Here is a 16,456-nt window from a genome sequence, read left to right on the forward strand (position 1 = left end):
TACACATACTTATACTCCTACGAGACTCTGAATAATCTCATAATCCCTGGTGATTGTCGGTGAAAAAGGAGATGCCGCGTCAACAATGATTGCCTGAACTCGATCAATCACTTCCCAGCCATCTGGCAGCAAGGCCGCTGCCAATCCCGAAACCTGCGTTCTCTGAATCAATTGTATCTGGATCCTTATTGCAAATAGCCTTTTCAGGTTTGTCAGATGTCTCCAGAACGTTCGAATCGAGGCGGTGACTTACGTTCTCCAGGAGTTAATGGGAAACAGGAGAAGCTGGAAAGGCTCGTGCATTATCCCGCCGTGAAGAATTCCTATCAGCGCCGAAGCAATAGCAGTTTTAGCACATTCTACTTCGTAATCCGAGGCATCTATTCTAGAGCTGTGTATGACCCTGTGAACATGAGGTCGGTAGAGGATGGTTTTGGCGGCATAATAACGCGCCTTCCAGTGACCCTTGAGCCTCTCTTGCATGCTGCGCTTGTCGGTTTGAGAAGCAATTCGGACTTCATCTGATAGTGTGAGATCCGAGAACTGAAATGCAGAGGGTAGACATTGTTTCCACTCCTCAATCTGTCGGTTGAGTTCGTAGAGCACGGAGGGATTTGGAGTCACAAGCCGCTCTGCAATATCAGTCAAAACCAGTATCGATTTACATCGAGGAGTTTTCTCACGTCACCTTGATTATACAAATGGGAGTGAACCCTATTGAGGAGTCTTCTCATTGAAACGAGGGCAAGGAAGAAGAATTGGTACTCCTTTTGCCGGGGGTCGATCCCAGGATCTGGGAGAAGCGGCAACGGAACGGAGCTTTCAAGCCCGCTAAGACCGCTCGAGGGGAATTCAAACTCGACGAGTATTTGAATGACATGTTGTCAGCTTTTATGATATCAGCAAGCGCAGCCGCGGTACTTACCTTTCTTGTAGGTACGCAATCCAGTAGAGTTGGCAATGGTGAGCTTGCAGCTTTTCCTCTCTGTCAAACCTTTGTTTAGACAATGCCCATGAAGTTTTAAATGAGTCAACATACAGAGGCAACAAGATTATCACAGTCGAACAGGCCTTGTTAATGAAACGCCAATGGTCGTAAACTCTGAGTTTGGATGAGTTGTAAAGACTCTTTGTGTTAGTTGCAGGATTCAGAACGCATGGAGTGATGCTTACGCGATCAGCAGAAGACACTGCACGCTTTCCCAGCTAACATCTTCAACATCACGAAATATGTTGCAAGCTAGGTTGAAGAAGCTGAGACCAGCCTCGAACTCAAGCATATCAGTAGCAGAATCTGACTGGGCCCACTCTCTGCCATCAGTCTGGCATGCGACAACAGAACCAAGGGAAAGTACTAGGAGTACAACGCAGCTGCTTAAACTGTCATTAAAACCGACTCTCAGGGTCCGACTAAGATGATGATGGTAGAAATTGTCCTCTTCAAGAATGAGACATTGGGGGTGAAAGTGAGTGAAATAGAGGTTGGCTAGGTCACGGAGTTGAGATAAGGATATGGTAGATAGCCAGCTGCTGCTCACTTCGCTCATGCTCTGCGACAGACAAACTGGTGCAGCAGTGGTCTTTCTTAGTCTGGCTTGCTTGCTTTCAAGGTCGACTGGGTATCGCAGCTCACGGTCGTTTAGTGTCAAGGGAGAGCACGACCATGTTAGTAAATGCTGTGGCGCTGTGCAGTGACGCTCTGGTATCGCCAGTTCCTGACGAATCTGAACCGACCCGAGCCTTGAGGGCGTGAAGGCGCTGATGGGGCTGACTGGATCTGGGGTATTCGGAGGTTGTGTCGTAGAACTTGGATGGCTGCGATCGCTGAGTGGTCCAACTCCTTGGTTTGCCGTTGTCTTTGCCACAAGGTTATCAATCTTGTCTTCCATTCGTTGAAGGGCGCCCGCCAATTCGGAGACTGAAAGACCTTTCCTGACAGACGGAGAGTTCATGAGAAAACTTTGACTAGAACGATCAACACTGCTGGATCTCACTTGGATGCGACGCTCTCCACATATGCGCACGCCAGTCCCAGTCTCTTGCACCGATCACAAGAAGGCTTCGCTTCGTTACATCTTGTCTTTCTCTCGCGGCAGGATGCACATGCCTTCAGAGCGTCAGGCGCGGTACCATATGCATCTGGAATACAGGGGGACGTTTACATTCAATGCAAAGCGTCTAACAGGTTTACTGGGTGACTGTTGTGTAGCCTGGGAGGTGTTCATCACTGTGATAGCGCTGAGATTGAGGATGCGGAGAAAGCAATGCGATAAAGAACCCAGCACTCAGTTGGGAGCTCCGACTTTAATACCAATTGGCTAGTTTGCCAAGCTGTGGAGAGCGACCCGATATCGCCGGACGGCGCGAAGGAACTTTTGCAGGGAAAATGTGTCCCAATTCGGAAAAGGAGGATTGTGCAAGCCCACAGGGAAATAAGGTATATATATCCTTTCGCCCACAGGCGTGCCCCCGACGAAGTTCCCTGGTCACAAACACCACTCTCCTCCATCAGATTCGAGCGAAGGTTTGTCGCAAACACCATCAACAATCACTACCGACCGTATCGTTACGGTCGCCACATCATCCTCGCTGTAAGCACATTTGCCAACCTAACCTTATTTGACAAGCCAGTTCACGTTGTGAACCATGGCGGGTAACACTCTATCAGGTCAGTCTCGGTCCGAGAAGCACAGCTCCATCGTTCCATCCGACCCTGAGAACATCTCTGGAACCCAAGATGGAGTTTTCTCGCCCGCACAAGAAGAGGTGTATCCGGAGGGAGGCACGCAGGCATGGCTCGCAGTTACCGGCTCCTTCTTGGTTTACTTCGCATCCTTTGGCGTCGTGAACAGCTTCGGTTTCTTCCAGACTTTTTACCAGCAAGAATATCTGAAGAATTACTCGCCGACCGCCATCTCCTTCATTGGCACGCTGCAAATCACGCTGATGTACCTCTCGGGCTCGGTCGCTGGAGCACTGTTTGATCTTTACGGTCCCAAAGTAAGTTACTTCATTGGAACTTGGGATGGGTGCCATGAAGACGCTAAACTTTCCTCAGTGGCTCTACCTGTTTGCCGCGATCGGGGGCGCTGGCTCTATGCTTGCAACATCTTTCACTCAGCCCAACGCGATTTGGCAGCAGTTCTTGGCTCAATCTCTCCTTTTTGGCCTCACTGTTGCCTACGGAGTTCAGGTGGGTCGCATCTTATTCATTCGCCAGGACTGCTGGTTGAGGAGCTTCATTTGCAGTAATACAAGCTCTAAAACGTACTAACCTGGAATACTTAGCCAGCTCTCACCGTAGCAGGACAATATTTCCACCGAAAGCGTGCCATGGCCATGGGCATTGTGGCATCTGGCAGCAGTCTGGGCGGCGTTTGCCTCCCGATCATGTTTTCGAGACTCATCCCCCAGATTGGCTTTGCGTGGGCACTCCGTGTTGGCGCCGTGATTCTGCTGACCTGTTACGGCTTGGCCATAGTCGTGTCCTCTTCAAAGCAGCCCAAGAGGAAGCTGAAATCTCTCGGAAGCTTGCTTGATTACAGGGGCTTCTTAGATATACGCTACTCATGTCTCTCGGCTGGAGCAGTCATCGCAAGCCTGGGCGTGTATGTCCCGTTTTACTACATAGGTGAGTCTCAGAGTTTGTGTTTATGCCCCAGGTCTTCGCGTAGGATCTGTATCTAACGGTTTGCAGAGCCATTTTGTGTCGCCCTCGATCCGAACTCAAAGGTTCGGTCGTACCTACTGCCCCTCATCAACGCATCGAGTCTTTTCGGACGTATTTTGTGTGTACCCTCTCCCTGGGCTATGCGTACCCGCTTGAACTATGGACGCCTTCTGACTCTAGCAGCGGTGGATATGCAGCGGACCGCATTGGCCGGCTAAACTTTCTGTATCCGATTATTATTCTTTGCGGACTGTTGTGTGTGGTCATGTGGCTTCCTGCAACGACGCCTGGGGTACTCGTTGCATTCGCTTGTCTCTACGGCTTTGCGTCTGGGGTCTTTATATCAGTCATGCCTGCTGCCACCGGGCAAATCATTCCCACCGAAAAGCTCGGAGCCAGGCTTGGAGCATTTGGTACCGTTACCGCCATGGCTGTCCTGACGGGCAGTCCGATAGCTGGGGCCTTGATTCAGAGCGACACCAGGACTGGGTATCATCCTCTTATCATTTTTGCTGTAAGTCATTTTTACCTCCTTTGTTCAATTGGCTCAGCTTTGCAGGTTTGCTGATGAGATACCTATTTTCAGGGGTGCTGTCTTCTCGGGGGAGGCGCCGTAATCTTTGCTGCCCGAGTTCTACACGACAGAAGCCTCAAGAGCAAATGGTAGCCAACTCGGAACTCAGTAAAGTATGCGATTATCGCTCTATATAAGACACCGAGCGGCATCAACTTTATTTGAGTCGGAGTACGAACTGGTCGATTCCGGTTCCGTGTGGGGTTTTTAAGTAGGATTGGGATGGAGGTCGTAGGGGAGAGACATTTAGATCAGCTTGTGTCTGCATGTGCCTTTCCTGCTGATTGATGTACTGTGGTAGCTGGAGATTGAATGGGGGCCGAGAGGATTAGGGATGTGAGCGCGCTCCGGGATACCGTTGAGCAGCATGTAGCGACTGCGAGGTAGAATCAAATGTGAGAACCGGCGCCTCAAATTCTGCTTATCCGTGTGTCAACCCACTCGGGTTATACCCTGGGAACAGCTTTATGCATGTTAAGAGGTTTTTTCAGTTGACTAATGGGTAAGAGTTTGGGGCATACTGAAAGAGAACGAACGACCACTTCAAAGCTGTCAAGGGTTCCAAAGCAGCTGGTTGCCCCCCAAACTCCAGGTATTGATCGGTTAAATGAAGTGAGACAATACGAGTTGGTCACCAACGTTCCGGAGAGTTTGGATGAGAATTTGCGCAAATGGTTGCCCACCATGAGATTTTATCGTAATAAAGTTATATACTTGGTATTGTTCGGTCTATATATGCCAGCTACTCATGACCTAGAGGCCTGGCCTCCCAATGACGTGATGGTCTTTATACGTATACACTTCATGAAATATTTACGAGGAAAAGAAGCGCCCAAATAGCGCTTATGCGGGGCATCCGCTGGCGGGGAAGTTGCAGCTGCCGCCCTTGCCACCTCCGGTGATCTTGGTGTTCTCGAAGGTGATGTCAGAGCAGCTGCCATCACCGCAAAGAATGTAGTAGTTGTAGGCGTCGCTACCGGTAGCAGTACCCTGAACATCGACGAAGTGGATGCTGCTGATGTTGACGCCGTTGGTAGGCGAACCGGTCGGGCCGCCGTTGAGGTAGTCCTGCTGGACATCAATGCCGTAGGTGTCGATGTCGGTGAGGGTGATGTTCTTGTAAGTGATGTTGGTGACGGAGCCAGTGGTGCCGGAGTTGGACTTGATGCGGCAGCCATTTGAGCTCTTAATGATTTGAGAGTTGGAGAAGACGACGTTATCGACAGTGTTGTTGCTCTTGCCGCCAATGGAGCCGATGCTGAGGCCGTGACCTCCGTAGCAGTACATGTTGTTGACGGTGACGTGGGTGCCACTGGTGACAGCAACACAGTCATCTTGGTTGTGAACCTTGATGTTATCGAGGGTGACATAGTCGCTGGAGGAAATGTCGAAACCGTCACTGTTGTGGGCTGCAGCCTTGGTACCGCTCTTGTTGTTGGGCACATCGCCGGCGGAGTTGTCAAGGATCAGATCGGATACAACAAGGTTCTGGTTGCCGGTCATGGAGAAGCAGTGGACAGGCCAGTTCTTGATGTTCAGGCCGGTGATCTTTGCGTTGCTGGTCTTCTTGACAACAACGAAGTGGTTGGGCCTGATTCGGGCGCATTAGCTTCACGTATCTCATTTCTGCCAGAGTGTTTGCACTCACTTGTCACCGCCACCGTTGGAACCCAGGCCGTCCCAGTAAGCAGCGCCATTGCCCTCAATTACGTGGCCGGGTGCGCCAGTAATTGTGATGTCGGTTCCAGAGATTATGATAGGGTCGAAGCTGGAGTCGACAGTCGTGGCGAAGGTGGTTGTGCCGTCGAAAGTAACCTTAGTGCCCTTCTTCAGCTTCTGGAGATCGATGGGGCTGGCCGCCGGGGCAGCAATGTTAGAGAGCGTGATGTCGGTGCATGACGAGACGGCGGTCGCGATATCCTCGAATTTGGTAACGGTGCAGCCGGTCTAAGAGGGGCAAAATCGGGTCAGTCTGAATGTCGCGAAATGGGCTGCGATCGGACGAAACAGCGGGGCTCAGCTTACGGAGTTGGAGACGGGAATCGCCGCTACCAGCACGACGGGCAGCAGAGCCGCAGCAGGGGCAAGAAACTTGGCCATCTTGGCGTGGAGAAAAAGAGTGAGATTGAGTATGAAATGGAGCAGCGAACGATGGTGAGACTGGCTGAAGGACGATCGCCAAGTAGGCGCCAAGGTAATGTTTTATATATTCTTCAGATCCAATTTGCGACAGCGTTACAGCGAGAACGTTTGATCTGAATGATTGGAGGAGCTTTGCAGACCCTCCTCCGTCCGAACGGGTGATCAAGACACATTGGGACTGACGAGCATGGCCTCATAGCAAGGGCCAGTGGATCACTCGAGCCTCATTCGGTAAAGTGTCTCCGAGCCATACGGAATCAATGGAAAGGACCCATGTGCGCCGACTTGCTCGATTCGATCAATGAAGGTTTGGTTAGTGCGCTCGCCGTTGAGTGTCATGAGTTTATTCCCGTCGGTGCTCGTTCTCAAAGGAAGAATATTATGGGGTTGCGGGTCGAAATCCTTCAAATGACGGTGTTTCATGTCAATCAGAAACGCGTCTCCCAGCAGCAGGCTGTCATTGGAGGCCATGTTGATTTGCGGAGGAATTATGTGTTCGCCGCCATTATATCACACCCTTTATTTCTCAGGGTCTCCACCAAACTAATCTCTTTGAGTCAGGGGGGCGCGTAAGTCAAACCAACGCCAACGGCCTGGAGATGCAGGGTTCTCCCACCTGTTTCCACGAATGCTCAATCAATGTGACACTCGCTAGAAGCCGCGAAGCCGAACTCAGTTCTTGGAAGACCATTTTGAGGAACGCCGTTGCCCCCACGCGATTCACACGAACACTCCATTGCTTTCATGATGATGAGATAATCGGTCGTCTAATGAAGTTTGCGCCAAACTTTTCAGAGTTTCTCCCACATGGCGCTTGTAAGGTATCGGAATGCTCAACGGCCGAAATCTCTGCCCAGTGATTGGTCGAGAGAGGCATTGACTTTGGGCGGACACATGCTGCATTTCAGTTTCGTCCCGTGATGGCCTCATCTTTTGAAACCTTACTCGCGAGATGTTTCGTTTCGCCGAAAATGTTCAACATCTGTTCAAGTTTCTCCTTATGCACTGTTGTAAGCGCAATTCGGTCCGCAACTCTGATTAATGACGAAATGCTCTCGGGCAGAAGCTTGATGCGACTCGTGAGAAAACTTCAGGGTGCGATGAACTCGGACACGGTTGCAGCAGCACTACCGTAGCAGTGTTGTTTGACATGAGACGGTTTTTTTGCAGACAGGAGTGGATTCTTGCAGTTGAGTCCATTGACGAAAACCATTCGCGGCAGATAAACGAGCTTCTAGATGGTGAAGCAGCACCGCTTCAGTTTAATTGCCACGGGAGGCGGAAAGAAACAATCGATAACTCAATGAAGGTTAAAAGGAGTGTCTGGTACCTGCATTGACTTTACTTTAATTGAAAACGATGAGCATAAGATCGGTTCTATAGCTATTATGACTCCCATTTAATAGACTTTCCTTATTGCGGGGAGTTTTATTGCTAACCCGGAGCTTTGGCCGCAGAACGGAGGCTTCTGCTGATTTGGCTCGGACATCAGCCCAACTTGTCATGATTTGCTCAGTGACAGACAAAGTAGACGAGATAATACTCTGCTTCATTGTTTTTAGTGCAACTTCCTTACACGTGCTCAACAAAACAACTATGTTTAACTTTTTCAGCGCAATCACTTTTGCGTCAATTCAATTAGGACGAGACTTACGTTGGGTCTTCCAGATACGGGAGTTGTCAAATGTACTATCACGACATCCGAGGATGAATGAGGCATAAGACATTGTTATGTGACTTTCCTCAATTAGATAACTCCAAGGGCGAATGATGCCTATCTTGATGGATACACCTAGCTCAGGAGATGTCAATACCGACTTTGCCCTGATGCCTTCCGGTTTGTAGGTATTGATATGCCAACTCCAGATCTTCTAATTTGAAGATTTTGGGATCAATAACAGGCCGTAGCTTGTCTGGATTGGCTTCAACCGCCTTGCACATCTCCTCCATCTGAAGCCTGCTACCAACCCACACACCTCGAGCGGTGAACAAACTGAGCCAAGTGTCCAGCAAAGTTGGCAGACCTTGGCCTTGGCCATCGCCTCCAGCAAAACCGGCAGTCACGACGGTGCCGTCAAGCTTTAAACTGGCTACGCTCTGCTTCAATGTGCTATTTCCAGCAATTTCGACAACAAGGTCGACCCCAACACCTCCTGTCAACCGCTTTGCAGCCACGCCCCAGTTTGTCGTGTTCCGATAGTTAATGATATGGTCAGCCCCGAGCCTTTTGAGTATTTCTGCCTTTTCATCAGAGCTAGTAGTGGCGATGACCCTCGCGCCAACTGCTTTCGCGAACTGCACGGCGAAAAGACTGACGCCCCCAGTGCCCTGAGTGAGGATCCATTGTCCTGCGGAAACCTTCTTTCCCTCAAGTCCAAACAGAGCGTTCCAAGCCGTCACCCCGGCGCAGCTCAGAGAGGCAGCTTCAATAAAGTTTATCCCTTCAGGCATTGTCACCAGTCCTTGCTCGTTGAACACTCCGACGGTGCGAAAGGTACCGTCAACCCCAGCGCCTAGCCCGAACTTTGACGTTAGGATGTCGGGTGACCCTGCAGCGTGTGTCTGATTGAGGACTGTGATAACTTTATCTCCTGGTTGAAATCGAATCACATGTTTGCCGACGGCCAGAACAACACCAGCTCCGTCTGACCCAGGGATGACGTTGAGTTTGACATGCCACGGATATTTCCCTTGGTGGATGACTAGGTCACGAAACTACGACATATCGTGTTAGCGGATTGAAAGTCGTTGAGACATTGTGGCGAGGCCTACATTTATAGCAGCGCCATGTACTTCGCCATTCATGTCAGCAATTGTCGAGATTTGGGTCCAGTGCAAGCTCACATTTTACGAGGACTTCGTTATCTCCCAGATCAGGTACGGGCTGTTCGCTGAATCGGAGCGAAGCAAGTCCGCCTTCGTCTACAACGTTCCACTGCTTGGTGGTCTTAGGCAGAGATTGTGACATTTCAGATACGGTTGATGGACGGGCTTATTGAAGCATCAAAGTCTTAGGTATTGTCAGAAAATGTAAACAGGAAGAAGGTTGATTTTGTTAAAGTCGAGAGATCCGCTGGCTTTCATCTTTTACTCTTATGACGGGTGTGTAAGCAGACCTCAAGCATGATGACATAAAATGATTCGTAAGCACCCAATAACGTTGTCAATCTCGGAGCCCAGTTCAAAACCTAGCGGCGTCTGCTGATTGCCACATCTTATTCCAGACGCATCATGACACCACCTGCAATTGTGTGCTTAGATACGCCGTACCGACCGGTTTGAAGACTCCAGTTCAGATTGCCTGTACAGTTGAGTCTGCATGCGTTGATGTACGTCTTGAGATTGCCAATCAGAGATTCGTCGCCGGAGTATCGTTCAGTAAGGATGTAAGCAGCGTAATCAAAGTCCTCAACGGCCTTCTCAATCGTCTCCACGACCATCGAGACGGCCAAGTCCAAGCTGCCGAACTCGCGAAACAGGAGTGGAACGATGCTGTCTACTGTTTGTTGACCCTACGATTCTGGTGTTAGTTTGGCTTCCATCCCTCCATGTCCTCAAATGATAACAAACTAACCACTTCCTTCTTTAGGGACAGCAGATCGTTCGTGCTGCGTGATGTAGGTTAGCGAGTGGGAACATTTTGTGAGCTGTCTCAACTTACGCCCATATTATGATATTCGTCTTGTCCCATACGACTTTCATGTAAGGGTCGGTGAGTACCTTGATTGGTAGCGATACTCTGTACGCGTACCTTCTGATGTGAGAGTCAAGACATCCTCCTGGACTTATGCAACTCACTCGTTGAAGAAGCTGGTGACATTGACAGCGCTCGTTCCCATCCTTGTCTCAACATACTCCTCTACTGAAGACAGATCAGGGCTCAGTCTACGCTTCTGTTCTACTTCGGATGTTTTCATGAAGAATTCCAGCTCTCTGAACAACAATTCTCGGCGTTCTAGATACCTCTTATCTGAGTCGTGTACATATCAGAGGGGTCATTGAAGTACATACCTACGTCGTAGGCTTGACATGATGCATCACCAATTACCTTGAAGAATGCAATGATCTTACTCTCCGGAGGTTCTCGCGTGACGCAACCAACCTCATTAAGCCCGAGACAATGGCGGACATACTCGATGGTTTCCCTACGGAAAGTTTGGGCGGCTTGGAAATCACTCGACAAGTCTCCGACCTCCGCATCCACTTCTGTGATCTGTTAGCTTCGGTGCAAGTGTCTCGGAGACATTGGGAGACATACCATCATCCCAAATGAAAAGCTTTGACAACATTTGTGTCAGCCAAGCCAATCAGCGGAGTCTTGATTGTATCACATACCCATAGAGCCAAGCACGACAGGATGTCTCCGTCTGCCAAGGTAGCTCCGGGCCACCATGTTGAAGAAAAAAGCCCCGAGTCGATCTTGGTCAAAAGTCTTTGCTTCTGGGCAGACTCGGTAAGGCTGCTATTCTCAGCGACAAGGCCAAGCTGACGGGATTGGGATGAGTCTTCAAAATTACCTTGATATTCTGTTTGGAACTGAGGCACGGATGCTCTCGAGCTGAGTATTGATATCCATGGGCCAGTGTTTGAACATGAGTCTGAGATCTGGAATTCGGAGCTCTTGGCCTCTCAACTGTTCCAGCAGCTCTTGGCGAACGGGCGTTCTGTGCAGCGCCATGTCACAGGCAACAAAAACAAACAGACGAACTTGAAGTTATCCGCATTAATAGCTGAAATAAAAGCAATGTTTATCATGTTCTCTCTCATATATACATACTTGGCCCTAGACGCCTCGATGCTGTACAAAAGCCTGGTCACGGTCAGCAGACTTATCATGGACCGCTCCGGTGAGTAAGACGGTTGGCTGATGGAGTCTGAATGAATGCCGAGCGAATTGGAAGCCGAGGGGCATCTTCAAATTGGTGTTCATCTCAAAATGGGTGCAACCCAGGGGTCTCGGCAGCCATTGGTGCCAGACCAACATGATGCCATTGGCCGCTGAACGTCCATTTTGGGACTTGTATTAGAGGGCTGTGCATTAGCCGAGACTCTTGCTGAAGAAACCATTCCCTGTTCGTGACGCATTCTCTCTAACCAGCCTGATTTGGTCTTCACCGCTGCACACGTCAGATCAGCATCGTAGATAACATCATATCAGCGTTTGAGCAGCTGGCAAGGGACGTGACCCTGGTAAGTGTGGCTCCTTTCAGAATCGGGCAACTCGTTTGCATCAAGGCATCCTGACCCTTGGATGAAAGCCACCAATAGAGTCTTTTCCAGTTGTCCCGCATACTGTACAGTGATACCCATTCACCTACGTATTTCAAGTTTCAACTCATTACATGGGCCATTCGGGCAACCTAAAGCCTATGTGGGGTTACCGATTTACCAGAATACAGTATCCCCTGGTAGTAATGAGGGGTTGATCCATCTACGTGCAGATGTCGAATGTCGGAAGTCAGACCTGAACCAATGAATCATCGAATTCAAATCAAAGTTTTGGGTTCCATCCTGGTCTTCGGCTCAATCACCCATCGATATGTGGCTCTGTAGTGGACAGTCCGACTTGTAACTTGAGTTCAGCAACTAAAAATCGTCCAACCCCGGAGACCTGTCATTATTTGGGCTGCCACGTATTCAAACATTGGGGTGCAGTGACATAGCGTTGATAGATGCGTCGAGACTACTGCAGTCACTGGAAGGGAGGTGGTCGGAAAGGGCGAAAACCATTGGCTCAATAAATCTAACTATCGGAAAGATCATTGAGAAATAGCTAGTTCAATCCATTATCCAACAGCCCATCACCGATCATTTGGCGATGCCTTCGTGTACCTTGCTTGATCTACCCAACAATCGCCCCTGTGTCTCGAACCAAGACCGATGATAAGACGTTTTCGCCTCTCGCGGGACACAATGTGATGAACCCACTTCCAAGCGCCTGGTCGTCACATATCAGTCACCATGCATCTGCCAAAATAGGAGCAAGAACCGCTCTTCTTGCATAGCCCCGAGATGGATATTCTGGGCGCAGAAAAAGCGGTCAAAGGTGTTGTCTAGGCTTATTGATAGCCACACATTTGAGGATCACGTCTTTCCTAGCATATGCGTGGGGAGACTCATAATTGATCAATTCGTCGAGTCAGACACGAGAAGAAGCCGGAAAGCGATATCATCAGTCTCTTAGCTCCCCAAGACTTGAACGCCAGCATTTTCGAACGCACTGGTGTCCATCGAGGATTCAGTTTACCAAGCGTCATACAGCGCCACGAATTCACATGGGGCTTCTCACTTACATGGCCCATGGTGGCTCAGTATGGCCTACCGTGTCCGTCGCGGTCTTCGCGTTACTTCTGTACGCTTTTGCCTTGGGAATTTATCGACTTACATTTCATCCCTTGTCCAAGTTCCCCGGCCCAAAACTTTCGGCCTTCACTGGATTATATGAATTATACATGGATATTTTCGGTGGACCTCGCAAGACCTTCGCCTACCAAATCCAACTCATGCATCAGAAGTACGGCCCTATCGTGCGCATCAACCCGCACGAGCTTCATGTCAATGACCATGAGTTCTTCGACACAATTTACGCGGGTGGAAGTGTTCGTCGAAACAAGTATCCTCCCAGTGCTGGAGTTCAGGGCACTCCGGAAGGCATTTTTGGCACAGTTGACCACGAACTCCACCGCCGAAGAAGGGCAGCAATCTCCGGGTTCTTTTCCAGGCAGTCTGTTTTGAATCATGAAGACCTCATCCACGAGAAAGTCGACCTCCTATGTGAGGTGTTCAAGAAGCTATGCTCGCCGGCGACCTTATGAATATTCGAATCCCTTTACTTGCTTTCGCCACTGACTTTTATTGTGCCCATGCTCTTGGCGAGAATGGCGATATGAGGCTGCTGCAAGACCAAGAGAAGGCCCAATTGTGGCGACACAGTATCATTGGTCTATTGCATATGACGCCGTTCGTCAGGCAGTTTCCCTGGACAATCCCTTACGCAATAGAGCTGCCTCTTTGGTTTATAAAGCTGCTTTCGGCGGACATGGCTCTTGTGGTTCAAGTTTACTGGGTAAGTCGGGCTCATGCCTTGATAAAACACAATTTGAGATTATCTCACAACACCATCCATGAGTAGGACATTAGACAGCAGGCAAAGGTTGCTATTGATTCTTTTAATTCAACTGAGGCAAAGCCTGGGGCCCCGAATGATCTTATGCAAGCCATTCTATCATCGAACCTGCCTGATTCGGAGAAGTCATACAAGCGAATGGCGCAAGAAGGCTTCAGTGTCTTGACAGCATCAGGTGACACTATCGCTCGGACCTTGACCGCAGCCATATATCATCTTCTTGCCAACCCAGAGTATCTTGGACGACTAAGGGACGAGCTGGATTCAGTCATGCCAGATCCGAACACACCGGTACATCTCAAAAGCCTCGAGAATCTCACTTGGTTTGTGAGTTGAGACCCTTAACTCTCATGATTTGTCAATGGTTGGAATTCTTACACCAGAGTAGCCCGCGGTTATCAAGGAGTCTCTTCGAATTGCTGCGCTTATTACCTCTAGGGCTGTACTGCAAGCACCAATAGAGTACTTGAAGTACAAAGACTGGATCATTCCGCCAAATGTAAGCTGAAATTACTGGCCCATCGTTAACCTTGATACTGCCTCCTCAAAATCATGCAGCACTTCTCTTTGTGATTGACTCGTTTCACTCATGTTCGCTCCAGACGCCGATCGGAACAACCCTTGCCGACCTCATGATGGACCCTCATGTATTCCCAGAGCCAAGAGATTTCGACCCTAGGAGATGGCTGGAGTCTGATCCTGTATACGCCCGCAACGTCAAGTACTTTCTGCCCTTTCACCCTGGCCACAGAAATTGCATAGGGATGAAGTCAGTTTTGACCGCAAAATCGCCGTTGTGTTCAATCGTTTCATATGACTGACCTTAATCACAGTCTTGCATGGACTGAGATGTACATCGCTCTTGCCAAGCTCTTTCGACGTTTTGACTTAGAGCTGTACGGTGTCGTACGGGAAAGAGACATTGATCATCACAGGGATTGCTTTCTGGGCGAGCCAAGGGATGACACCAAGGGAGTCCGAGTGAAGATACTCGGTCTACGGGAGTAAGAGGTTGATGCTAGGAATTGTTGTAGCTTTTGGTCAAGGTTGCGATGAAAAGTTCGCTTGCTCAACAACAATAGCAACTTGTTGCAGATCCACGGGCGACATCAGTGCATCAATAGCCTCAATCGACGACCCCTTCCCGGGCACTTTCAAGAGATTGTACACGCCCGTGCTTTATGCTTTGATTTTAGGTTTTTGGGCTGATAACGAAATGCGTTAAGCCGCACGTGCCAGCTGTGATGACATAGAGTCTCAACTGTCGCTGTCAAGTTGAAACTCTCGCAGTGAATGAAATGAACATCGACTCCTTCAGACTTAAGGGTGCATTAGACAGCTTGGCTGAAAATTGAGACTTCATTCAGCCTCTCTTGGCCAGTACAGAACACCACACCGCCGAGCTTCTGCGTTATGGCTTTTTCATCTTGGCGAGTCCGGAGGGTGGCTTGGGAAAAGGTATTTCATGATGGGGGCAAGTTGAGCCGTGACCCCTCAAAAGAGCGGACGAAGGGCGGCGGAGGTGTATATAAATTTAGCACCGAATGCGACTGTACACCGCCCGAACTGGGTGGAATAAACGATCAAGGAATAGTAGCCGCATGCTGATCAACACTATCCATGAAACCTGCAAGCTCGAACTTTGGAAATGTCTTGGCCAGCTCCCGGTGCTACTCGGATTACGAGGTCGGAGTCATTCGACGGTGCTCGGCGTCGACATCGACATGGAAGACTTACTGACTAGGCACGGGCACAGGCGCGGGAGACCCGCTGAAGGGCCCATTCCATCCCCACTGAGTCGTTGACGTCCTGCACGGAAAGACTCTAACCTTAACCATTCCATCTCTGTTCTTCATCTTGCATACGCCTCTTCAACTCAATCTTCCTGTATTCGCGCTTGCTCTTCTCTTTCACAGTGATGTTTGGAATTGCTGGCCATGAGCTGATAGAAGCATACACATGGTCTGATTGTTGGAGGCATCGAGGCGGCTGGGCATTTTCAATGCTCTCCCTGCTTCAGGCTGGTGCTCCACCGTCGGGGATCACTTCAAGAGGATTGGCTGACAGATGCATCAAGCCTTCAGAACAAGCACTCGCGAGATTCACAAGATCCTCGATGCTGTCGTTCTCGGATCATTATCCATCGCTCAATTGGCCAACGGCGCCCAGCTCTCTCGGCTCTGATCTCTCCCGCCCCTTCAGGTCACAGGTCGCAGAGATTCTGCCCAAGGACCCCTCCCGACCCCTCGGTGAGTGCCCTCAAAAGAGGAGCCAAGACAGGGCCAAGGTGACCTGAAGGGGCTTAGTGCGCTGAGTCTCACACCACTCGCGTCCGCTTTCGTCTCAGGGGTTTGTCTGATCTACGATTTCCGCACCCTGGCTCGCCTGCAACCCCCAGCGGAATCTGTGACGCCAGGCCGCTAGTCACTGTTTGAGATGCCCATAGTGGCCACTCAGAGCCGTTGCCATCGTCTTTCGAGCTTGCCAAGGCCCGACTGCCAAGTCTCAATCACTTGCGTTCCCTTCCAAGCTTGAGACTTTGCGAGAAGAGTCTCGAGGGAATATCCCACCGGTCGATGCAGAATTGCTGCTTGTTTGCTTTCCGCCGAGCACAAGAATGCCGTAGTAGCCTCGGACGGCGCTCGCAGCATCTTGGCTCGTGTGCCAAATTTGGATTTTGGCTCAGCGGCCTTCTCTGCGGGCACCGAGATTCGACAGGGGAGCCACCAGAAGAGAAGGGCGAAAAAACGTGCGAACCATGTCGCTCTTGAGACACTGTGGTTCCCCATCCTCGAGCCCCCCGTTCCCTTGGCGTTGACAGCTGGGACAAGGGACCGACCAGTTCGTCTCTCTGTCTGTGTGGTGTCTTCAACCCATGTCGATCTCTTCCTGTTCCTATTCCTGTCACGGCCTCTCCTCTCGGTCTCTCTTTCCCTCTTACCAA

General features: G+C 50.0%; 6 protein-coding genes across 6 annotated transcripts; 2 read left to right on the forward strand and 4 right to left on the reverse strand.

Moving 5' to 3' along the window:
• Window positions 1-9: 9 nt before the first annotated feature.
• Window positions 10-1,280, reverse strand: CGGC5_v002054 (uncharacterized protein; the record flags this gene model as incomplete). The annotated part of the gene is made up of 6 exons (XM_032029096.1): window positions 10-199; window positions 254-632; window positions 689-714; window positions 926-985; window positions 1,040-1,126; window positions 1,174-1,280. The coding sequence occupies 6 exons, from the start codon at window positions 1,278-1,280 to the stop codon at window positions 10-12; spliced, it is 849 nt and encodes a 282-aa protein (XP_031891395.1).
• Window positions 1,281-2,386: 1,106 nt separating this feature from the next.
• Window positions 2,387-4,337, forward strand: asaE-1 (MFS transporter asaE; the record flags this gene model as incomplete). The annotated part of the gene is made up of 8 exons (XM_032029097.1): window positions 2,387-2,437; window positions 2,513-2,591; window positions 2,669-3,000; window positions 3,059-3,193; window positions 3,289-3,631; window positions 3,698-3,788; window positions 3,854-4,184; window positions 4,257-4,337. The coding sequence occupies 8 exons, from the start codon at window positions 2,387-2,389 to the stop codon at window positions 4,335-4,337; spliced, it is 1,443 nt and encodes a 480-aa protein (XP_031891392.1).
• A 750-nt stretch (window positions 4,338-5,087) lies between these two features.
• Window positions 5,088-6,344, reverse strand: pgaD (putative endopolygalacturonase D; the record flags this gene model as incomplete). The annotated part of the gene is made up of 3 exons (XM_032029098.1): window positions 5,088-5,835; window positions 5,893-6,191; window positions 6,270-6,344. The coding sequence occupies 3 exons, from the start codon at window positions 6,342-6,344 to the stop codon at window positions 5,088-5,090; spliced, it is 1,122 nt and encodes a 373-aa protein (XP_031891393.1).
• Window positions 6,345-8,183: 1,839 nt separating this feature from the next.
• Window positions 8,184-9,354, reverse strand: CGGC5_v002057 (Zinc-type alcohol dehydrogenase-like protein; the record flags this gene model as incomplete). Its single annotated transcript, XM_032029099.1, has 3 exons — window positions 8,184-9,101; window positions 9,159-9,178; window positions 9,231-9,354. 3 exons carry the CDS (start codon window positions 9,352-9,354, stop codon window positions 8,184-8,186), a joined length of 1,062 nt encoding a protein of 353 aa, XP_031891390.1.
• Window positions 9,355-9,601: 247 nt separating this feature from the next.
• On the reverse strand, window positions 9,602-10,675 carry BOT2-1 (Presilphiperfolan-8-beta-ol synthase; the record flags this gene model as incomplete). Its single annotated transcript, XM_032029100.2, has 6 exons — window positions 9,602-9,898; window positions 9,961-9,994; window positions 10,048-10,137; window positions 10,185-10,341; window positions 10,398-10,592; window positions 10,645-10,675. 6 exons carry the CDS (start codon window positions 10,673-10,675, stop codon window positions 9,602-9,604), a joined length of 804 nt encoding a protein of 267 aa, XP_031891391.2.
• A 2,504-nt stretch (window positions 10,676-13,179) lies between these two features.
• On the forward strand, window positions 13,180-14,520 carry ivoC (N-acetyltryptophan 6-hydroxylase ivoC; the record flags this gene model as incomplete). Its single annotated transcript, XM_032029101.1, has 5 exons — window positions 13,180-13,452; window positions 13,519-13,839; window positions 13,901-14,011; window positions 14,115-14,281; window positions 14,346-14,520. 5 exons carry the CDS (start codon window positions 13,180-13,182, stop codon window positions 14,518-14,520), a joined length of 1,047 nt encoding a protein of 348 aa, XP_031891388.1.
• Between the last annotated feature and the right edge of the window lie 1,936 nt (window positions 14,521-16,456).

Source organism: Colletotrichum fructicola (genome assembly GCF_000319635.2).
Source record: "Colletotrichum fructicola Nara gc5 chromosome Unknown KSG_Nara_v1_contig01, whole genome shotgun sequence".
NCBI classification, from domain to species: domain Eukaryota; kingdom Fungi; phylum Ascomycota; class Sordariomycetes; order Glomerellales; family Glomerellaceae; genus Colletotrichum; species Colletotrichum fructicola.